The sequence below is a fragment of the Aythya marila genome (assembly GCF_965140915.1).
Source record: "Aythya marila genome assembly, chromosome: 7".
Taxonomy (NCBI): domain Eukaryota; kingdom Metazoa; phylum Chordata; class Aves; order Anseriformes; family Anatidae; genus Aythya; species Aythya marila.
Genome location: NC_139048.1, coordinates 33,122,800 through 33,147,829, shown reverse-complemented (window position 1 = coordinate 33,147,829; position 25,030 = coordinate 33,122,800). Strand labels below are relative to the sequence as shown.

General features: G+C 39.1%; 1 protein-coding gene across 3 annotated transcripts in view; it reads left to right on the top strand.

The window, feature by feature from the left end:
* Positions 1-16,996, top strand: part of TET1 (tet methylcytosine dioxygenase 1) — a 73,415-nt gene extending 56,419 nt beyond the window's left edge. For 2 of the 3 annotated variants that reach the window (XM_082765374.1, XM_082765373.1), the window contains 2 exons: positions 726-1,065; positions 5,962-16,996. In XM_082765374.1, coding sequence (XP_082621500.1) covers positions 726-1,065; positions 5,962-7,103 — 1,482 coding nt within the window. In that variant the 3' untranslated portion in view covers positions 7,104-16,996. The remainder of the gene's footprint in view (positions 1-725; positions 1,066-5,961) is intronic. The other variant, XR_014317971.1, reaches the window with a different exon arrangement.
* Positions 16,997-25,030: the final 8,034 nt, after the last annotated feature.

Sequence of the window (25,030 nt, the reverse complement as noted above, 5' to 3'; positions counted from 1 at the left end):
TGCAATAACTTTGGATATTTATTCACGTTTCTTATCAAACTGGATCTAGCCAGCCTTCTCCTCTTGGCAACACGTAATTTAATGAGAGAAAGTAGGTCAATGGCATGAGAGAAACCGAATATTTGTTAGGTCTCATGACTTCATTACAGCAGGCAGAGCTGGGGAGGGGTGTTAATTTAAGAAAGTGTGTGTACAGATACGTAGATTCAGAAAGAGAGAGTTATAGCTGAGATTTACTGAAAATACAGAGCAATATAGATAACTTCATTTGCCAGACAACAACAAAAAATAGTTCCATGTCTTACAAACTTCTTGTTGAATCCATGTGTGTTTTTTTTTTTTTGTTTGTTTGTTTTTCATATTTAGCCTTTAAAAATGAACCTGAACATCAAATACATGTTTAAAAAAAAATACTTAAGAATTTCCAGTATACTTACAGCTCAGCCTATTTAATGAGTTTGGCATGTGTTTCTGGATAGTGTGAGCTGGCCCAAAGCTGAATTTTTCCTGTCCAAAACACATGCCTTCTCCTTATTCTTCAGGTACCAGTAATTTTTCTGCATCACCATAAATCAAAGAAATTGCATGTCAGATGTCTACATTTGAAAACCTATAGCACTGAGACTATAAAATAGAAGAAAACAATGAAGTCCAAGATAAATGCTTAAATGTTTAAATAATGTTTGTGTTCTGGTTGTATTTGTAAATGGTCCTGTTCCTCCCAGGTGTGTACATTAACAAAGGAAGATAACCGGAGAGTGGGGGTGATTCCAAGTGATGAACAGCTCCACGTGTTACCTCTCTACAAAATCTCACAAACAGATGAATTCGGCACCGAGGAAGGATTGGAAGCTAAGATAAAAGCCGGAGCCATACAGGTGCTCACAGCATTTCCCAGAGAAGTACGAATGTTAGCTGAGCCTCTCAGAGCTACAAAGAAAAAGAAACCTGACACAAGGAGGACCCCAACTGAAAAGCAGCCATTAATAGACAAAAAATATTCAACACCAGTAAAGCTGAAAACTGAAGCACCAGAAAATCTGAGCAACACGTTGCATTGTTTAGGTGAGTGATGCTCATTAAATTCTACTGGTCTTGTCTGACACTGTGTTGTGTCCTACCCATCTGAGGGGAAAGAAAAGCTCCTTAATACTCACTTTTATAACATACTCCCCTGCCCTGCGTTTTAGGAGCTAATGAACAAGACAGTGTAGTCAGCATTCTGTCTTGGCACAGAAGAAGACAGGTGATAACGCAAAAATAAGTTTGTGGTGGTGTTTTCATAATCGTAAGTAATGCTAATGCACCAATGAAATGTTTTCAGGTTCCTGTATTCTGATAAATAATGGTAATAAAAGCATCTTGAAATGGTAGGAATGTTTATTTAAACAATGGGCATTATTTTATATCGTTTTAAAGTACAAGAACCATTACCTACTTTGTATGAGAGACATTGGCTTTCTGACAATCTGAGTTGATGATAATTTCCTTCTAATACTTAGTGACACAGATACTGCAGCAGAGCAAGAGACTTGCCAAAAAAAAAAAGGGGGCGGGGGGCAAGGTTTTATCAAATAAAACAGGACTTCTCAAATTCTTTGAAATGCTGTCGGTGAGGGTGTAAGAGATGGGATCTGACAGCAGCTAAGTACAAGGTGTGCTTTCTCTGTTACAGGGAGATTGCACTGGCCTCAGTCTTCTGCAGCAATGTGTGCTTGTGCAGCATAGAAGTAATTACTAAACTGAGCTGTGCGGAGATGCTTTTGATTCGTGCTATTTTACCTGACTGGGGTCAGGTTTTGAACAAGTATTTTTGGACAATAAAACTCTTCTCTGGGACTTCTCAGAAATGAAAAGTAGAAAAGAAGGAAAATGAGGAAGCCACAGAGCAGATTCTGTGATGAGAAGGGAGAAAACAAATAAAAAGCATAGCCTGTCTGGCTCTGGGGAAGAAAAGGGGGAATTTAGCCAACCTGATGAAATTTTGAATGTTAATTCATGAGGGAAATCCAGGTACACGTGATAGATTTCACTTGAGGAACAAAAATTAAATCTGGATATCTTCTGGGGAAGAAAAAAACACTGCAAATGAGAATCTATATGACACATCTGTAATTTGTACTCATCAACCTGAGTACATGTTTCTCTCATATGAGACAGGGCAACAAATAAAACTTTGCGTACAGCAGGATGAAATAAGAAAAGAATTATTACACTACTAGGAAATTAGACAGCCATTGAGTTAATCTGCATGTAAGTTTGGGAGACAGTCCAGGCTCTGAAACAAATATAAAAGGACTCCTCAGGCTGAGGACAACGTCCAACAATAACTCCAAAGCAATGATTAATAACTTCCATCGTGCTTCGGGTGGACTGCAAGTCCTGGAAGGATTAGAGGACTCTGGCTTGGGAAGGAATTCTGAAATTGTCTGATCTCACTGTAAAGTTGTGCTGAAACACTGAAGTAGTTCGGAACTGTCTACCTGAGTGTGACCTTGTCGTTAAAAACAGGCATGGCTCCTGAATTTGAAAGCCATCCCTTTAATAAATGGTATGCTATCCAGAGTTTTGCTGTGTGCTTTGGAAATGTAAGACTAACGTTAATCCCTTAAACATGCAAGAATCAACTTAAATAATTGATCTTAACTTTAAATAATTAGGTAATACAGTCTAAAAGAGCTGCTGATAAAAATAACTCTGAGTGATGAAGAAATTCTCTTAAGAGTGAGAAAGTTTTTCAAAGATGGAAAGAGTTGAATAAAACCATTTTCTTTCTGTCGTAAAGGTTCAGCCTCTATCATGCAGATTCTGATAGTGGAATTCCCTCAAGATTCTGCAAGTGAAACATGTCGAGTTTATGCCGTTCTTTCTGACTCAGAAAAGCTGTCAAGACAGTAAGCCCAAACCTGCAGACGGCACATTGCTGCAGCTGGCCAAGATTAGTAACTCAGGGCATTTATGCACATTGTGTGTGTTTCCTGTAGTCACACAGCGCAATGGCTGAACGTCACCATCACGGCCTCTGCCCTGCCCCTTGCCAAAAACACAAAGTTCCATGGATTATGAATTTAGAAAATAATAGTATTAACCTGTACATGCTACTTTTTGCTGTAATAAGGGATCAGTCCTTGGTTCTTTCAATTTTGCCAGTTGTAGGTATGATTTCAGTCCTGAGAAATTAATAATGTTAATCTGGCAAAGATTATGAGCTTCAACATCAGAACAAAATTAAATGGCTTGTGGAAGAGAGGAGTTGAAATTAGACTATCCAGTAGCCATCGTTCCTGACTGCAAACTGGAGGAAACAATTATTTAAATGGATATCCTTCCACATTAATAGTGGCCATCAGCTCTGCTCATACTATATAAACATAAAAAACCAGAAAGGTTTGTGTAATAGATAATGGAAACAAAGTACAAAGAAACTTACTAGGGGGAGAGAAGAACAATACCAACTCTATAGTTTTAGGTAAGCAGAAGTAAAGAGAGTTCTGCTATACAGCTACCTTAAGCATGTCAGATATGGCTGTTAAATTTTCTACTAATATAAGAATAAAATACTAGCTTATGTGTACCAGAAAGGAAAAAAAAAATATTGATAAATGGTGTCTGTAATGTGCTCAATTTACTAATGTGGACAAGAGTTTAGAGTATTGGTTTTGCTTTTTAAATATTAAAAAGAATATGGAGAATGTGCAATTAGATGAGATAAGCATTGTATATTCAGTCAGGTTTTAGGCCACGTGAGGCTAGCACTCTTTGGAGTAGAGTGGGGATTCTGAAGGAGTCACAAGGCTGACTATTGGGTATTGTCCATTGTTCGTGATCTTCTTTGGGAAGAGACTCTGACCATTATTTCAAAGCCATTACTGTATCCCCAGCTGGAAAGCCCGTAAACCTTGAGAGACTCCTCTAACCCGCCATGTCTGCATCGTATGGAGAGCTGGAAATTACACAGTGCTAAGACAGGACTATCTTCTGTTTTTACCTAGCAGCAGAGATCATGGTGAGGAGGACCTTTATGGTGCTGAAGACAGCTTAGGTCTGCTTGGTAGAGCAGGTATATGTGATGTCTTGGCTAGGTTCCTAATTGTGCCAAGTGTTTTGTGGAAACACTATATATTAAATAGGGTGTATTTGTCACACACCTCTTGCCAGTTTTTGTTAATTAATGTTAATTTTTACATTTGTGCTAATGCTGAGAGCCATTGAAATCCGAAATTGTTACAAAATACATATTAAAGATTAAAAATATATATATATTTAAAAAATGCATCTTTATATAGTTTCATCATAAAGCCCGTTATTCTGGACCAATAAACTTTAGAGATGGAAATGTTATTTTTTCTCTCCATCAATACTGGCAATTCCTCTTGGCCTGTATTGGACAGAAGCGGAGACGAACCACCAGCCTGGAGCCAGCCTCTCAGCTGGCCGCAGCACAGTAGTACTGCAGCCAGCAGATCCCAGTGGGGCTGCACTCTGTTTGAACACGAGGTAGAAGTCCCAGGACGTGATGGCACTTTATCTGAACCATTACTGATTTCCTTCTACCCATATATTTGAATTTAATTCTGTTTTGTAACATCTGTAATGTTTTCCTCCTAACCAAAACATTGAGCCTGACTTTTGTTCAATATTAATTTCAGAGGAATGTGCACCTCCGTACATTACCAGGACACACAGTTTTATATCTTTCTAACATGTATAGACCCTATATTGAAAATGTTTATTTCAACTGCTGTTAAATACAATTTCAGAGTAGTTTTTTTTTTTTTCTTAATTAAATGGAGTGCTTTGAGTTTGTTTTCATAAAAAGGTTCTTAAAAGAATATATGCAGTTTCCTTCTGTCACCCCTCAGTTTCAGTATCTGTATGCTAAATGTATTGTCTGTAGTTTATCCCACTTTTTTTTCCTCATTCCTGAAAGCATGTTGAAAGAATGTTTTTTAATCCATCACTATTTATAAATTAATAGAAGACAGAATAGTTCTTCTATATTCGGTAAAGCAGTTAGACATTTTGTGTATTTATGGAACAAAGAAACAACACTGACAGAGACAGTCCTTTGTGAGAATGTGGAAGAACTCTGCGTTGTACTAGTTTGCCAGCTAACAGATGTAAAGCAGTTTTAGGGCATGATGTAAAGTTCATCAAAGTCAACGGAATTATTTACCATTACACTTACAGACTCTGGATGAAACTTATTTGTGACCAGAATAAGTCATTTGAGGAGAGAGCAGTTTTATTCTACAAATGAGCACAACTGCAGTGTGCCAGGACTAGAAATTGGGAGCTGACATAAACCGAACAAGTAATTCCCCAAAAGATTTGAAATATCTAGTGTGTGCCAATTAGGTGCAAGACAGAGCGAGTCACATGCAGCCATTTGAATTTACCTGGAGTATGTTGCCAGATACTTTTTTAACTCTGAGCAGTTACTTGCTAATGCACAAATTGTACTTTTGTTCTGCAAGGGACAGGATCTGTAAACGCACTTTTTCCTTCTGTCATAATTTGGGGTAAGGTGATAAAGAATTTTGGTTGTTTCACAGGCTTAATTTCAGATAGACCAAATTTTGGCAGTTACCTAAAAACCTTTGATGCAGTGCTTCCTGCTGGACCATGCAGTTAGGCAGCTGCTGGGAAACACTTGTATAGAACTGGGCTGTCTGAATCGGAACTGAGTGCTTATTTGATCTGCTTTTTCATCCCTCCGTGAAACACCTTTCTGTTTTATATACCAGCAGTCTGATGGGAACAGATTAAGGCGGTAATTCAGCAAGGTAATTATGTATGTAGTTTGTCATACAGATACTCCTAGAAAGGTAAAAATAACCACGCTGAAAAATTTGTAGTCATCGATATCTTTCATATTAGAAAGTACGTATGAAAATACCATAAAAGGTGTTTTATTAACTGAGGAAAAGTAACTTACGCTTTGGTGTGCATTTTTTTTAGGGAACAAAACAGATGCTTTAAAACCTGGAATAAAAATGGAGACTTCCGATCACCTCTATGCCATGAAACATACTTCAAACACTACTAAAAATTGCTCCCTATTGAAACAGTACTCGGCTTCCCCCCCTTTCAAGGTGGATAGTTTACATCCCTATTCATCGTTAGCACATAAGCCTGGCCTAACAGCAGTGACTAATATTCAACAAGATTTTTCAGTTCCCTACGGGTATTTTGAATGCAGTAGTAAGCAACCTCACGTGACACCTTATATTAATTGCAAGAACTTTGATGTGTCGGTCAAAGATTATACTGGAATTTTGCTGAATGACAAGATGAATGGTGTGCCACCAATTCTTCCCGAGGTCACTGCTCCAGGCCCCCCAGCCCATACAGACCCCCTGCCCAGTATACTTGAACATCAGCCAGACAAGCAGAATTGTCAGCCTCAGTTGGACAATTCTCCTTCTTCGCAGATGATCGGCTCTTGCGATCTGTCGGTAGCACAGAGCTCTCCAGCAAGGGACGCAGTTGGAAATGAAGCTGACTGCTCCCACGGGTGCCCAGTGGAGAAGGGTGGCTCCCTTCGAGAACAGATGTGTGATTTTGACTGTGCTGACGAAAAGCAGAACAGTGCACTGGGACAGCCGACTGATTCTGAAGAAAAAGCTGAGGAACTGTGGTCAGACAGCGAGCACAACTTTTTGGATGATGACATTGGCGGTGTTGCTGTGGCACCTTCTCATGGTTCTATCTTAATTGAATGTGCAAGACGTGAACTCCATGCTACCACACCTATTAAAAAACCCAACCGCAATCATCCCACACGGATTTCCTTAGTTTTCTACCAACACAAAAATTTAAATGAGCCAAAACATGGGTTAGCCATGTGGGAAGCAAAGATGGCTGAGAGGGCAAAAGAAAAAGAAAAAGAAGCAGAACGATTGGGAACAGAGAATACTGAACTGAACTCTAGCAGCAGGAAAACAAAGCAAACAAGTGAAAACAGAGAGATTTTTTACGAAGACAATGAGTTCAACCAAATTCCATCACGCAGAGCATTAACAGTAACTAAAGATAATGTAATAACAGTATCTTCTTATGCCCTTACACGAGTTGCAGGGCCTTACAACCATTGGGCATAGGTTTTAGTATCAAATGCCTCCTCTTGGTGCAGCATTACGCAGTGTTTCTTTAAGGTGCTGTTAAAGAACAAGTCTCGTGTCGTTTACTATTTGCTCATCTCAACCATTTTAAGGCTGAGGTAAAAAAAAAAAAAAAAAGGGGGGGGGGGATTTCTTCTTAAACTGTGACTTTAACATTTGGTGGTGCTCAAGCACATTTTAAGCAAAAAAAAAAAAAGAAAAAAGAAAAAAAAAAGTTGTATAGTTTTAATACATTCTAAAAAAGATTTTGTTTAGGTTATTAACCTTGATTGAAATCATTCAGTTTATTACCTTTAGGAATTTATATTTTGGTGCTTTAAATCAAGTCTGTTTACTACAGAAATCATTTATAGGGATTTTAACAGGTTCACATTTTATGGTGTTAAATCAAGTTATTACAGTAATAGCTCTACACAGCTCTTGGTGCTTAACCACATCAAACAGTTAAAATAAATAAGCTGAATTATTACTTCATGGTGCCATTGCTTTAACAACTTCCAACCATTGCTATATAGTCCAAATTACAGATAAATATTTTAGAAAACCAATGAATTTTTTTTCTCTAGATTTGTCATTATGTATGAAATGAAGTTATTGGCAATGATGGCTGGAAGTTGTTTTTAAGCTGTAAATATATATTTTAAAAGCACTTTCTATTTTTAAAATTAACTTGAAATAGTATAGTATAAGGATCATATTGTCTAAGGTTTGTGCATACTCTACAGAAGAAATCATTTTATTCTTGCTGTGTAGAGTTCCATATTGTTACAGCTGCAGTATGTATGCTAATAGCATGTGATTGTTTTTAGACTTGCCCTTTTTCATGGAAGATTTTGTTACATATAAACAACAGTTATGAAATACGGAAACATTATTTGAAAGAGAGTGTACAAACATGAAATTAGGAGACATCAATATGTGCGTTGCTATTGGGGAGTTAAGATTATTTTTTTTAATTGTTTTTTTTTTTTTTTTTTAAAGGCAGCATATGTTATGATTTCTTTGAGCAATAAGTGCATAAGTCTCATTCGTTTGGAGCATTATAAGTTAACATGACAACCAAATGTTCCCAATGCCTCAGGGGTAGGATTGTTTTGGGATAAAAAATACCCCCTAGAGTTGCCTTATTCTATTCTGAAACAAAAAATATTAATTTGAAGAAAATACAAAGGAAGTGTTGGAAAAGAATGAAATTTCTAATATTTAACAGCAAATTTTTCCTTAAGAAGAACCCATCTATAATGTTCACCAGCTAAGTTCAGTTTTTTTACAAAACTGCTTTGTGAATTTTTAAGTGATTTCTACATTTCACGTAGAAAGGGTTGTATTCTTTCTTCCAAACATATGAAATTTATGTTCTCCATTTTTGTTGAAAAAGTGACATATCATGAAATGAGTATTCGCTGGACCAGAGGAAAAACAGACACTCCATTGCTTTTAAATGCTGTAGCATCCCACTCTTCTTTCTGATTCTCCTCTCCTATGTATTTCCTTTTTAACCTTATTTATTTAAACAAATTACCAAATGACAACGTTAGCTAAGGACTGACCTCATCCTGCAACTTCCTCCGTGAGAACAGTTCTGCGTAGCCATACCTGCCCAGTCAGAGCCAGGAGCACCGCGCAAGCCAGGACTCCTGTCGTGACTGAGAGCTGCAGGATCAGGCCCCAGAGACGAAGCTGTACCTTAATTCTGCCTCGGGAGTCCTCCCCGGCTGGGTAACCCATAGGCATAACGAGGTTAGAGTTTTCCAGTGTGAAAATATACTAATAATATACTTGATAATATTATAATGTAGTGGTGCTGTAACAGAGGAATATGAATTATCTAGATCTGCTTTATTTAAAACCTAGACAAGGTGCTTTTTCCTTGAAAAGTTGAACTGTAAATGCTCTATCTACAGTTTTGGTACGAAAAGTACGTCAATTGTATTTTTAACACATAGTGCCAGTTAGGACCTTGGTGCTACAAATACTTCGATACGGCCGTTGATCAATGAGACTGTTCTCCTGTACAAATGGACACACACCTAGTGTTTGCGGGAGCAAGGTCTGAAGTAGCAATCACTATGTAATGACCCTGGGTTCAATTCCACAGATTCCTGTCGAAATTAACAAAAATGTTGATGGCAGAGGATGGCCGAATTGAACCCATTCTTTGTATCTTACCTATTTTAAGTAAAATTTGTAAAAACCGGGTATGCTGCAAATCTTAGTTCAAAGCTTAATATTAGTTCAAATAGAGGATATGAAGGGATTGTAAATAATAATAAAACAGAAACAATATTATGCCATCATTTTGTACCAGCAGTTTTATGCTTCTTGACTACGTAATATACAGTATACATCAAATCATTATGGTATTTTGTGTGCCTTAGATTTCCATTTTGAAACTTGTATATTTTTGGTGAGCCTAAGACTAGTAAGAACTCCAGCTGTCCATACAGTAAGTAGTACTGTACGTTCTCTAGCTATTCCATTCATGTATTTGCTATCTGAACACCCTTGTCCAACACCACGATCGATCATTTGCAGAAAAGATGAGTTTATTGGTTTCACTGACGGTGCTGATAGCTTTGGGTTGTGTAATACAAATTCAGAATATCATTCAGCACTCCCATAGGAGTAACAAGTTTTGTACGCAAAGTAATGTTAGAGCCATCTCTTCCTTTAGGAATGTTCAGATCGTTACAGTGGATCAGTTTCACTTGAATCTTCCCCTGTAAATGTCCAGATTTTACTTCTGTGTGGTTAGAAACTTCAAGGTGAAAATGTTCTATTTAAAAACCAGCAGCTTCCCTCAAAGAAGTGAGAAACTGAAAGGTGGATCTGAAATGATACCTCCAAACACAGCCCCTGGCAAGTCACTGCTCCAGTGACTGCACCAGTAGACTTTCAGCAAGTCCAGGTCTACCTTATTTGAAAAGGCAATTTTAAGAGAAAAGTTTATCTTAACATAAGAGTAATACTATTAACTGATAGGTGCTAAAGCTCAGAGCTACTACTTTATTAAGATTACTTATATGAGAAAATATATTGTCTGTACAATAGGTGCTCTTTCCTTGGCTGTTCATAACATAACTACTTTCTCAGTGTGTATCTAACAGGCTGGCCGCTTCTGGTTACTGCTGTGGCACGTGGCAGGTTGTGAGTCGGGAAGCTCATATTTTCTATTGCTGTACTGCGGTATAGAAAATACAGCCTAGTACTGTTTTTACAACTGTGTGCTATTTATGGTAACATTTCAGAATATCTATCAGTCTTGTACACAAATTACGTGGTTTTGTTTTGAGTAAGGTTATCATTTTATAACAGTAGTTGTCTCTTAAGATTTGTACATCTGTGGGTGTATTGCTTCCCTTTGCAGCCCACGCCACCACTTGCGTAGTTTGCTTTTATCCCTTAACAAAGGCCTTCGGGGATGGCCAGATCAGGAACTGGATCCAAAGTTAAGGTAGCTGACTAGGGCAGACCCACGCATTTTATTTGGTTTCCAACAGCTGGTATTGTACTCAGTGGGAAAAAAAAAATAAAATAAAAAGGATTCAGGTATGGGCTGGTGGAGGGATATGGTTGTCTTTTAACTCTTTTTCCCAGTTCTCTAGCAAAAACTGTCATGACCCAACACGGGACACCTTCGATTTTGCAGAAGAGATGTCTCTCACCCCCTTTCTCTACTGGGTCCGGCACCACCACAGAGGGAAAATGTAGTGCCTTCAGCAAGAGCCAGTTCTGAGTCCCTGAGTCCCCCTTGGAGTTACTGCAGCTGTGCCCAATTACAGACTGAATTTTACTCAAAGAATTTCTCCATGTTACTGTTTCTAACAGGCTACCTTGTACTACAGAAAGTAGCAAAAATTATTTCTAGAAATATTTTAGTCACGAGATCCAAAAAGCTTTGAAAGAACTTACAAATACTTGTGACCTAGTTCTAACAGTTGTATGCAGTTCTGTTTTTCGTAAGACCTTTCTAAGCTAACTCTTTTACTTAGGAATAACTGCTGTTAAAAGTCTTTATCTTACCTGACAGCACCTCTCTACACTTAGAACAGGAAACAATTGTATCTTAAGCAATGTTTCATTGTAAGCATGGGTAAATGACACATTCGTTAGTACTAACGATTATTTTTAACATACAACCATTTGTGTTTTTTTAAAAAGATGTTTTTAATATCATTGCAGTATTACACTAAAATTGGTGGATGAAATTTGGGTCCTGTTTACATTGCTGCAGCCCTGTTGACTGCAATGAGCTCATTTATCAAGCTTTTATGTGATTTTCATATTTAACTGGATGGATATGGATACAGTTGACCAAAGCCCATGCTGACTCAGACCCCTGCAACAATACCACAATTAATAGTCTTGCAAGGACGTACACAGAAAGACTTGGGATTGATGTACTTTTGGTTAAGTGCAGAGGTTACATTGTTTGTAGCACAAGAAGTGATTAGTGGTGTGTAGAGAGGCATAATGCCTTCACATCGAGTTTCAGGCATACAGGCAGGTCTCCTTCAGACCTGATTCAGGCTTATGTTGACAGGTGGGGTTTTTTTGTGATTTTTTTTTTTCTTATTTGATAGGTTGTTCAATGACAAATTTTAATTGAAACATGCTAACAAACTGCATCTTCATGATTTTATATTTAAAATGTAAGGTTCAATCTCACCCTTTCACTTCTGATGAAATTTCTCTCTGTGAAATTAGCTCATTTATCAATCAGTCACCAGCCTTATAACTATGTGATTATGCCTTTTTTTTCCTCCATGGAAATCCTGTAACTTTTAGTTCATACAAGTTCACAGAATCATTAAGGTTGTAAAAGACCTTTAAGATCATCTGGTCCAACCATCCCCTACCACCAGTATCACCCACCAAACCATGTCCCTAAGCACCACGTCCAGTCTTTCCTCGAACACTCCCAGGGACGGTGATGCCACCGCTTCCTGAGCAACCTGTTCCAATGCCTGACTGCTCTTTCTGAGAAGAAATGTCTCCTCATTTCTAACCTATAGGAAATAACCATATCCTGAGAAACTACAAAAAGCTAAATTGCATGTCTACTTCACACTTCCTGTGCATAAGAGCAGTTGTATTCAAAGTAAGGTCTTTGTGACGTATCTTCCATAAAATTGTTGGTGGTGTATTTCTCACGTGTAAAAAGCATCTGTCCAGCGGTGCCCCATGAAACTTTCTGTCATCTGATCTTAAATAAGTAGTCAGAGACAAGGAACAGTCCAATCCCATGTAGAAATATAGCCTGGCTTTCTTACTTCTGTCAGGTGGTGATCTGACTTTCAGGAGAAAGTGCAGAGAAATATCTTTCCGTACAATTAAACTGCAGAGAAAGTTTCCATTGATGATTGTGACACCACAGGACTGCACTGCAATGTCTGCGTTACAGCGTTGTTCCTAACCAGCAAGGATGTGCCGTTGTGTCACACAGCTGTGGGTACGCGTACAAATTCAGCTGTTTCCACAGTTCCTCCGGGGACAGTCATCTTTCCCTCGTTCTCTGCCTAAGTATATTGGTTTTTTTAAGGAACAACAACCAAAAAAAAAAGAAAGGGTGAGAGAGTCGGTCACTCTCTTTAATCTGTGTAGACAGTCAGAGGCAAAGCTGTGAAAGGTACAGTGGACTTCAGAAACAGCCTTCTCATGTACGTGTGTTGTGGTTGCTAGGGTGCTTCTTTATACTGACACCTTTTGGTGTATGTAATTTTAAATACAAAAACTTCTTGAAGTCCATGATACATTTTTATCCTTCTTTAATTAAATAGAGTGGCCAGTGTCAAAACTCCTGAGGATGTGGCTACTCAGTACGGAAACTGGCTCTAGTTTCTTCTGAACTTCCCTGATCCTTAGTTTTCAGAAGTTGTGTAAATGGCGCTTCAGTATGTTGCTGCAAAAAATGTAGAGATTTATACTTGAGGTTTTTTCAGAGAGCAAGGATTTCTAATCATAGTATCTGATCAGGCAGCCACCAGTATGCATATAGGTCACATATTTTTTCTAAAGTGTTTGAAAATTGATTTAATATTTATTTTATTATTGCCCTGTTAAAACATTTTTGGTCGTGTCAAAAATGAGGAGTGAGCTAAATTTTTTGCTTAATATTGTCCTTTACATATTTGCTTCCTAAATTAAGACAACTTAATTCTCAACATGCTGCTGTGTCATCTCTGAAGAACGTTAAATTGTAGTAGTGTCGATGAGTAGGTGTTGCTTTCTGCTCTATACAGATGACACCAAATACTACAGGCAGCTTTCTCATTCCTTAGTCTCCTTGTGGATCACCTGTTGTGGTTAGCTGTTTTCACACTCGGCACTAGATCGCATTCTCACCTGCTGCTGAATGCTTTAAACGCTTACAACTGCTCCAGAAGTTCTTCCTGTCTCTCTGCAGACCTACTTCAGTGCTCAGCAGTAGGAGTAGAGATGTCAGCCTGCTCGTGAACACTCCCCACAGCTGTCGCTACTTTCTATGTAGATCAGCCAGTCTTCATCATCTCAGGAATATCATATGAATTTATTCTCTTTGTGACTGTCCCAAAATCTGTTTCTTTGTCACCTCTTACTCTATATAATGCAGTTCTCATTTTTTCATTCTTTCTTTATTTTTTTTGAATTCATGTTCTCTCATATGGAACCTATAATATTGGATATTTTTTCATTTCAAGAAAGAAGGACATTTCATTATCTTTCTTCATCAGTATTTTCTTTTTTTTTTATTTTTTTTTAAATATTTTTCCAGTTAACTCTCAGATCTCTTGCTGTAGTTGTTACACTCTGTTCTTCTGTCTGCAAGTAGCTAAACAAAGACCCTTTGCTCACAGTTGAAGACTCCTGTTGCTAGCATCTCTGTGGAGTGCCTTCTCTTCTTTTGAGTTACTCTACCAGCTCTGCTCAGATTTTGACATGACAGGTGCTGCAGACCCTGCATAATTACAAGAGCAGGAGTATTTCTTTACATCTTCTGGTTATATTCCCGTGCAGAGATAGTTCTCGTCCTTGTGAGAAACCTTAGTGTTGTGCAAGTTCATGCCTTAACTGACAGGACTGCTTGGAAAAAAAAAAAAAGAGTGGGAACAATGGATTTTTTGGGTTCTTCCTCTGTAGCAGCAAGTGGAACTGATTGAGCTTGAGCAGAAAACAATAGTAATTGCCTTTTATAAAAGGGTACAGGAGCGTTGGCATTGTTTTTTCTCTTTCTGAGACGCAAAGACTTTAGGATCCTTTTTCCAATCCAGTTCCCCAGTTCACCCCAACATTGTTTACAGTGCTTAACCACATACTTGTAACTTCAGCTTTTAAAGATATAAGATGCTTCTTGATGCTGTATCCTGAATTCTTCTACAACAGCAACTTCTCTCTTTTCTACTGGACCATGATATATGCCATTTTCCACACATAGTTACATGAAAATGCTAGAATCTTCCAACAGTGTACTTGCAGCGAATGCAAGACTGGGGTGCTAAATAACTTACGCGAAGGTGACTTGCTCTGTTTGGTGTGACAGTGCTGTTTTTAACACTCCGCACACCCTACCAGCTTTCCTCATAAAATGAGAGTACACAGGTGGTAGACCTCGAAGAACTGTGTAAGAAGGAGGAGAGATTTGTCAGCTAACCTACAGAGAGTTGCCAGTTACAGCAGATGAACCGTATTCCAAAGAAGTGCTGTTGCAGTGGAGCAAGGGAACTGCTAGTTTGATGTTCGGTATTGCAGTTGTTGCGACAGAACATTTTAATGCTGTTGTGGAAAGTTTTGTGATCTGATCAATATTTTACATGTATGTCTGTATTTTTATTATATTGTAATGGAAAAGGGTCTAGGGTTTGGGAATCTTCTTAAAATAAGAATGAAGGCCCTGATTCTCATTTATACTGATGTCCTTTGCATCCCATTAGAAGGATAAAGGGGTAAATGGATGCCCACTGAGCTTACATCGTTTGGGGCATCCCGTTATACTGATAACGGTATGAAAGATCAGTAGTATAAATTGCAATTCTTACCAAAGGACTGATGTGTACAGCCATCAGGAATCAATTTCATGATAACCCTATTTTGCGCATACTGGCCAGTAACACCTGGATTGTTCTTAGCTTAGAAATACAGATCGAAAAGAAATTCCTCCACCTTGTTTTGTAACCGGCTTTAAGTATTCGTTTCTATTGGCTGTCCTTTTCCCAACCTTGTCTACGAGGAGAATGTGGTAGATTTGTACCTCAAGGTAATGACCTGGCCAGAAATCTCTCATGGAGTTGTCAGCAATGCCGTTTCTAAACATAGGTGTTTTTTCTTAAAATAATTCCTTGCTTTTATCATTACTTGAACCCTTTTACTTGATTGCATAAAATGGGGTTGTGAGAATCTACTGAACTCCATTCGGTGTTGCCACACTGGGGCAGGTTTTGAGAGACGAAGCTAAAAGCCAACATTTTCTGACTGCCCTGGCCGTGGTGATACGCAGCAGTGAAACTGCTGGCACTGCCCTGCATGCTTGAGTCATGCAAAGCTTCCCTCGCTGCCCATGGAAGCTTTTTGTAAGCATCAAGTGCCACCCCCCATACCCTCACAACATTGCAGTTAAATGTTTGTCTTTCAAAAAGATTTGAGGAAAAAAATTGTTGTATTTTCATTCTTAAATTTCTGAAGTGCAATGATACTGCAGAACCTAAGGAGAACTGGTTTCATACAAACGTTGTGAATTGCAGACTGTAATCCATGCAACGCAAAAGGCAGTGTCTGAACTTCATGAATCTCTTGTCCTCAAAATTAAAAATAACAGTAGGCAAGAAAAGCAAATCCAATATCCCAATACAACTAAAATAAATCCAGTTCTAACTAACACAAAAACTTAAAGACATTTCAGTCTTTAACAATTAATTATTCTAAAATAGTTTGCTCAGTTTAAACGAGACAGCTCCTCATAATGTGACAGTATTGTACCAGGTCATAAATGCTGTTCAAAATTTGCTATTGTAAAAGCAACAAATTCTAAGGACATGCTGTACTAAAACGATACAGCTAATGAATTCTTTCCTACTTTTTAAAAAAAATGACAGTATGCCAAAAAAGGCTATTTTCTTTCTTTCCTTCTCTCTTTCTTCCTATCTCTTTTCTTGTTTATCTTTCTTTCTTTGGGATGCATTTGATATTTATTTTTCAACTTTCGAGGTTTTGGATTATTTCCAGTTACCAACCTACTGTATTTAGATCTGAAACATAACTTTAAAAACAAAAAGATGATGTACAGGGAGAAAAAAAAAATCAGAAAGAAAAAGCACTTCATTATGTCACAGTATTTACAGGAGAAAGTATAAAAATTACTTTTTTTCTCAAAAAATATTTGGGGCCTGATTCTTTCCTAGTATAACTGAGCATAGCTTCATGAGATTGGTGGAGCTGTGAGGAGTTGGACTAGCTGAGAAACTGAACCTTAAAATCTTCTTTGCAGACAAGGGAACCCTTACCAGCAGTACTTGAAGACTTGTGAGTTGTGACTGCATGTTACTTGAAAGATCTAATTAAGCTATGTTTTTTGGTGCAAGCAGTTGTTGTACATGATTTCATGTTTATGTAGCAAGATGCATTGAAATGTTGATACTAGTATTGAAACATACATGTAAAAATTGTTGTTGTGGAAATTGTCTGTTCTGTTCTATTTTTCTTGTGTGTCTCATCTGTTTAGAACGTAAACTTTCATTTTTTTATTGTCCTAACTGAATAAGGCTAAATGAATACTGTAATTGAAAATATATTTTAAATCTTGTCATGAGTTTTTAAAAAGACTATTACAAATTGTATCATTCCTGATTACACAGAACTTTGTGGGTGGTTTTAAATAAATTTTATACTTCTATTTTGCACTTAGTCGTCTAATTTTTCTTTCCTGCATTTTTCACGTGAATCTTCTTGTAAAATGGTTTGAGGTGGGGAAAAAAAGAAGTTGTTTTCCCAATACGTACCCAGACAAAGTCATACTGAAGTAACTAAAGATTGAAAATTAAGGCCTGAAGAGCCTATACAATAAAACTTAAAGCAAAGTTAAGGCCCCCCTTCATAATACAGAATATAACATTGCATAAATGTAGAAGACCTTATTAGTTACCATTTAAAACCATTACGTGGCTTTACATTTTAGGGAAACAACAACAATAAAAAAAAAATGCTTCTAAAGGTAGTCTAGTCTTGCAGCTTTTCTGTGACTGTGAAGAACCTCAGCAAAGATGTGAAAATAGGAAGGAGTTAATCTAAAAAATACACTATTCTTTAGATTCTGTATACTATGTTTATATTGTTTACCCTATAGTCAGTAAAACAATTCAAAAAGCTATTGGAAAATTCTAAACTTCACCTTTGGACTGAAAACACAGACTGTGAACATTTGTACAGTGCCTTGTTCTTCTACCAGCTTTGTCTGGCAGAGAAGGGTTATGGGAGTCTTTCACTGTGACTTAATTCCCATCCAGTAGAAAGAGTCCTGTTTGTATTTGCTTCAGCTCAGAGTTTACAGATTTTCCTCAAGACAAAAATAACCTTGGCCCTAGTCTGCTTTACTATGCAGGTGACATTTGAGTGCACAACAATACTAGGAAGAATTCCCGGTTTTATAATCTGGAGAAAAGGAAGAAAACTCTCTGCATGTTCGCATTTACTTCTTTTCCTTCTCTAGTAAATGCAATAGCAAGAAGTGTCTATTAAAACAATCTTTCAGCTAACTGGCATCTCCTAGAAAGCAGAAAAAGGCTGCTCTCCGCGGGCTACAGCAATTCCCTTGCAATATAAAATACATCCCGTAATACGGTGCATCTAGTCCCTGGGAGCTGCATGTGGTAATCCACCAGGAAGGCCTTCACCCTGCCATGCAATTTGCTGCTCCTTCAGAGGATGATCATTAATGGCCTTTTATAGCAACACATCTCCCAGACTGCCCCAGGCATGCTCTGAACAGTGCTAACAAATCCTCCCAGCAGGACGTGTCCCACGGTTTGGTATTAGTAACCTGTAGCACAGGTGTCTAGGAACGCACGTGGGCTTTGAATGACGCTGAGAGACTGAGGAGCAGACCCAAGAACATCGCTGCTGACGGAGAGGCATCGATGCGGAGCAACTTCGCCAGCTACTTCTCAGGTACTGCCAGCCAACCGCATCTTGTCCCCTCCTGGCATTGCCACTGCCCAGGCTGTTGCCAGTCGGAGCCACCTTGGACTTGGGGGAACAAAGCCAAATGAAAGTTACCAGCCCTGGCGTCCCAGAAAGGCTGCCGAATATCATTTTATTTTGCAGGGCTCAATGACTGGAGGTGGCTTCAGTGCTTTCTCCTATTTTAGATTTCTTATATAAGCTATACAAGTAATACAAGATTGATACAGTATAGTTGGTTTTAATTCTAAAGATGTTATGATTATGACCTCAAATTACAATACCTATTGACAACAGTATTAATTGCTAACACCAGTTTAAACTTAAAGATTTTTTTTTTCCTACTACAGTTACGCTGCTCTGCAATAGTCCAGTGCCCCATAAACCCCACAGAATGGCAGGGCACTACATTGTGGCCTGATTGCTGCGAGGAAATACTCATGCTGATTGCTGCTGTTATATGCTGTTGTATACTGTTGTTTTATATCTTCAAAAGTGGAATTAATCATTATATAGGGCGGACTGTGGATTCTCTATATCAACATAAGCATCAAATTCAAAAGTAATTGTAAAGAAAATGAGATAGTGCTCCAGTAAGTAGTGTTTCAGTTCAGGAAATAGCCTAGATTGTCTAAAATAAAATAATTACCAGGGATACATGTCTGTGTTTTTCATTTAAATCACACTGAGATGGTGTTTAAAATGTGGAAATTTAAACCCAGCTATTTCCAAAACCATTGGCTGGAGCACGACTCTTAAAGTGGCCTCTAATTCCCTGTCCAGTCTGTTTACTTCTGGATTCTCTCTTGCTTTTATAACGTACCCCAGTTATACAAAATTCTTATCAGCTGAACTCTTGAAAATGGCAATGTCTTCTTCCACATGGCCAAAAACAACTCATAAGCCCCATGATATCCCATGTATGTCTCTATTCATATGTAACAAAATTGGGCCACACTGCTCCCTTAGCTCTTGTGAATTAGCCTGGAATTCCTGCAGGGGACATCATGACCTCGCCTTGCTTGTCAGCACGAAACAGTGGGAGCTTTGCTTCCTCCTGTGGCATAACAAGTCAGCAGTTCAGCTTGTCACCGCTTTGCTTTACACTGAGACTTTGTTTTTTGCACAGTGATGACTCTGACTTCTTCCACTTGAAGAATCCCTTCAGGAAAACAAGGCATTAATCCCATGCTTCATCAAGCAAGCACTTCTGTGGTGGACTCTAACTCACCTCCACTAAGGCAGAAAGCCTTGTGAGGATCCATGTGGGGCACAGCTGCAATGAATTTTGCAGGGTGAGCTCTATTGGACTGGTGCAAATTACCTTGCTCTGAGGGGAAGAGGCTGTCAGTGGCTCAGGTGTGCCACTGCTTAACCACTACAGGGGCTGTGGCTCAGGTAGAGGTGTGGCTGGGGTGGAAGGCAGACTGCTTGTCTGCCCACAGGGCACACCAACAAGCCTTGGGAGTGTCAGAGGCTCTGGATCACCCCAAAGAGTACAGGCGAGGATTCCCTTTGTATGTAATTTCTACTCTCTGAGCAAATACGTATTGACTAGAGCCTCTAAGCCTCTCTTCTTTGTCCCCTCCACTGAAGGAGGCGCTCCTTGGGGCTGTTACTGCACACAGAAGTTCAGAGGCTGTTCCCTGTTCTTCCTGTAAGTTGCAGCCTGCATGAGCCACAGTGAGTTAAATCTCCGAATCACTACGCTGTGCTGCACAGCGCTGGGAATTACACCTGCGCGTCCTTCAAAATGCAAGAACCGTTATTCTTGAGATGGAGATGTCAGTGGCGTGAACAGGCAAGGTACAAAAATGTGCTGAATCAAGAACAATCCCCAAATAGTTTTACTGGGCCAAACCTCTGCATGTAATACCAACTGAAACAGCTGTGTTGTGCTCTGTGAAATATTCTAGGACTTGGCTCTCCAGTACACAGAGCCAAACTTGAACTGCAGAAGGACCAGCCTCTTCTCAAATACACGTACATTACATTTCAGGAAATAGTTACAAGTACATCCAGTTTCCCAGCCATATGCTACAGACAAGAAATGTGGTAGCAAATCAGTATTTAGTGGATGGACAGATTGTGCTGCCCTTCCTCTATACTTTAAGACTGCTTTAAAAAAAAAATAATAATTCAAAATGGTAAATGTTCAGGTTAAAATCTACAAACAAATCATTCAGTACAGTCCTTACATAAAACATTCCAGCACTGGGACCTGTCTCAGACTTGGATCTCCAACTACTTTGGCAATATCAATAAATCTCGATGACTTTCATCAAGAGGTAAGATTATCTCCTGTGAGCTCCCCAAAAGCATGATCTTAAGTTATTTTATTGAATCACTACCCATTCCCTTAGACAGTGAACTTTACCAGTTAAATAAATTGTTTGTGATAGTCCCTGTGTTTCTGGGGCATCTTAGCTTCAAAATAATTAAAGTTTGTCTTATTTACGTTACAGAATCTACACTAAAATTCATACTTTGTCAGAAGTCTATTCTCAACCCATTTTATTTTGTCCCAGTATAGTAGACCATAAAAGCCTTTTCCTCCTCACCTTGAGACACTTTAATAAAGTAAGTAAATTTGTTATTTGCAATCTGCTAAACCCAGTGAGGTTGATTTAAATCCGTGATACCCCTTCTTGTTTTTGTTGAGGGGTAATGCCTGTACAGAAATGCTTTCATCAAAGACTTTGTATAGCAGAATATAATAGACATACAGTAGTGAATATATCATGTGTTTGGGGAAATGTCAAGCGTCAGTACATATGAGATCCCAAGGAAAAACTACTTTTTTTTTTTTGTGCAAGAAAAAGTAGTTACTCTGCTCAGAAGGTTATATTCTGCATTTGATTCCTGTAATTCAAGCATCAAAAAAAAACCATTATCTTAGCCATTGTTATCATCAGGTATTTCTGGATATCTGGAAAGGTAAAAATAAGTTTAAATCAGAGTGATCCAGAGGTACAAAGAGCAGGTTCCAGAAGTAACACGTATATATCAGAAAGTTCATTCAGGGACTGAGCAGGATACATAGAAATGTATTTCCAACATGAAGAAAAGAACATCATATAATGATGTTTCACTGTCAGAGTTCTTACATCATCAAAATGGAGGGGAATAACCACCTCCCTGTAACCAGCAAAGGTCTTACCTTGTCTGGAGAGATACAGTATGACCTGTTACTTATCATTATTAGTTTGCTTCATGTTTGGTACGAAACAGGTAATTTCTGTGTCCTCTCAACTGTACAGGTTGTCAAAATTACGTTTATTAGAAGGTTATAATTTCCCCCCCCAACACAATTAATTCTCCTAAATACATACCATGAATTCCGTTCAAGCTTTCTGTTGGTTTTTGTTGGTTTGTTTGTTTCTCCAACCGAAGATAAGCCTTACACATTCCCTTCCATCTTATTCTTTCACAGCCTGTACTTAAGGTGTCTCTCAAACTAGTTTTGTTCTACATGATGCAGGAAAATATCACAGGATCCCTGGTGCTGCTGTATAGTGACAATTGGTTGATAAGTACTTATTTTTTGTATGAGGGACGCTATTTAGCAGCTGTTCAGCCCTACTGTATTTATTACAGAATCATAGAATATCCTGAGTTGGAAGGAGCCGTGAGGATCATGGAGTTCATAGCATGGAACTCTCTGCGTAGTGTCAATAACGTAGAGTGATTTATTACAGAGTAGTACTGCAGCGGTCTGTGGTACTGCCAATGGTGCCTCCGAAGCATGTTTTTTTACCATGTCCTTACAAACAACCTTACCCGTGCTCACATTTTCAAAGGAAGGATAACATGTTATGGGTTTCTTGTTGCTTTTTATTTCAAAAATGGGATTTCTACTTTTCCAAGGCTTTCAGGCGGAACTTACTTCTAAAGGTAATGACAATTATTTGCAGTTGATACCCAGCCGTTCCTTCTAGATTGAAAAACCTTTGCACCAAACACTTTGGTCTGTGGTAAGTTTATGATACAACCACTGCTATGAAATACCTCAGGGGCACTTTGAAGGCAGTAAAGATTTATTTAATGACAAATGTAATTGTTTTTCTGCTTCTTCAACACCTTGGGGATCTGAAGTTGGAGTCATTAGTCAGCTTCACTCAGGGCAAATGTTTGTATCGCTAAAATGAATTACAGGACTTTTCTTTCTTCTTTTTCAGTTGAAGGTGAGATGCTGCACCAAACAGCAAATACAATATGGCAAATGTTGATCAATATCAACATCAGTGTGGGTGTAAAATGTATACCATATGCAGCAACAGTACGACGACATAATCCTTGGGTCGATGGAGAAAGCCTCTACCCCAAAGCAAGCCATACACTTGCTTTTTAGATACCCAAAGCACTCATTAGAGAGCTGTGACATCCACTCCCAGATCCGTACTCTGGTTACACTCACTACCAAGATCAGCATGCTTCCACATGCTACTTCGGTATTCATGCTTTTTGGTGTATTAGTTGTTCTTTCTGTAGTGCTGAATCAGTAAAGCTGCCTGCTGTTGTGATGGTGGTAAATTTCTTTATTTCAATGGACTGTCTTGTGACATACAAAGAGGAGTAGCTTCTGAGAGCTCTTTTAGACACAGATCCTTGAAAAGGAAAGCTGTAAGTTTTAAAACTTTTGAAATTTGTTTCATTAAGTATCAAACAGGCCTCTGTTCAAAGGGGATATATACGTAGTTTTCACTCCAAAAAAACTCTGGATAATAAAGAACACGTACACCACCACAGATGGTGCCACAGACCATCTTCATGGCTTTCCCAGACAAAGCTAGGCAGCTGATTACTAAAGGCCAGAGATCTGAAAAACTATTTGCACTGTGAGACTTTACTATGTAGCATTTCCTGATACCAAAGGTATTTTTATTGTTCTTTCCCATTCATCATTGTTAAATGTTCTGATTGTGCCAAAATACGTATGAAGTTCTTTAATTATAAGATTTACAAGTCATCTTTTCTCTCCACAATATCCCCATCTTGTTCTTAACAATTCCCGTTACCACCAGGAATGCTAGAGGCTGCATATGCTTTATAGTTTTTGTGTGTTTTTTTTTTTTTTTTTCTTTCTAACTTCTCTCTTTTTCTCAACTTTCCCAATTACTTTAAGCTAACTTGTAGAAATGTCATACCTGTCAGAATTCTGCCCCTTTATCAATTCTGGCTGAAATTGTCCAATGGACTTGAAAGATATTTAGGGCTTGGGGAAAAGAAGATGGAACATGGCACATTCACTTAAGCCTACAGTGTTTTCTTGGTTTGTTTGGGAAAAAAAAAAAAAAAGTGCTTACATTTTTTCACTGTTTTCCATTTTAATTGGTCCATGTCACAACAGCATGGCTGATCCTGAAGATGGAGAAACCTAAAGAAATCAAAAGGACTAATTAGTATTCTGTAAAGGGTGATATCAACATCTGTCTGCTAACGGTAGCAATATATGTATGGGAAGGAGGAAGTACATGAAGTCATGATCTACCTCAGGCTTTCCTACAAACTTGTAATGATTTCTGAGAGCATCACTAAGAGTTACACATCATCTGGTTAAAAAGGCCCCAGGCCAAAGGACTGAAGAATTGAGCTACTTCATAAAATTCTGACATTTACTGACAATTTTCTCCCTGAATAAATTTTTGCCGCTGTCCTTTCCATTTCAGTCATTGAGAGTCCTCTGTCAGCTTTTTAGCCTCTAAATCCTCCTTTCAGGTGAAAGGGCACAGATTCTTAGTCAAACAACTTGAGTTTGATGTAGTTATGCCAATAAGAGAGATAAGAGACAGGAGTAAGATATAAAATGCAGAGATTTAAAAGATGAAGAAATATCCTCATCAGTGTAAAACCCTCACGTAAGTTGCACTGTGCTTTAAAGTGCCAAGGCAGCTCTGTCTTTGTATGGTATGGAACACCAAACGCTGACAGGAATTTACCACCACGTGGCAGTTTCCTGCTTTTTTTCTCGTTACCCTTCATAGCGTCATGTTGCCCACTGCAAGTTGCCCTTACAGGAGTATCTGCTTGATGTTTTTGCCTCTAAAGTAGGTTTTATTCCATCACTAAAGTTTATTCTTAACGACAACAAATAAAAACACCTCAAAAATCTCAATTTGATTTACAGAGTGTGTCCTACTGACTTTAAAGACTGAGTAATATCCTGCATGTGCTTTCACCTCACAGCGAACTTGGGTAAAAGAAGGTATTTAGGAGCAGAAGGATCGTTATGAAGACGGGTGAGACATGCCTGCTGCCCTTGAACTACTTACTGCAGCGGTTTCTAGCAGCAATTTCTGTTTCAGAGCGCCTGCTGTGGTGAGCCCGCTCCCCCTCCACCCCGGCGCTGCCCCACGCTATTTTCTGGGTGCCCGGGGACCCGAGTCCCGTCAGCGAGCGCTGCCTCCTCCCTTGGCAGCCGCCTCGCGGCTTTGTCTCAAGCTGGGGACCACCCGCTGCCCCCCACGAGGCACTGTCGGAGCGGAAGGCGGCCTCACAGCCCCGCCTGGCAGGGACAAGGCTGGGAGCCGGCGGCGGGGCCACAACGGGAGGTGACAGCGCCGCCGGGGCAGCGCCACCGCGACCCTCCCGCAAGATGGCGCCGGGGCCAAGATGGCGGCGGGCCGCCTCACCCGCGCCTAACGGCCCGGCACGCGGCGAGCCGGCCGCGCGCCCAACCCTCCCCCCCCCCATACCCCCACCTCACCCAGCCCCGCGCGTGCGCGCTGCTCGGCCGGGCCGGGCGCGGGCCGTGACGG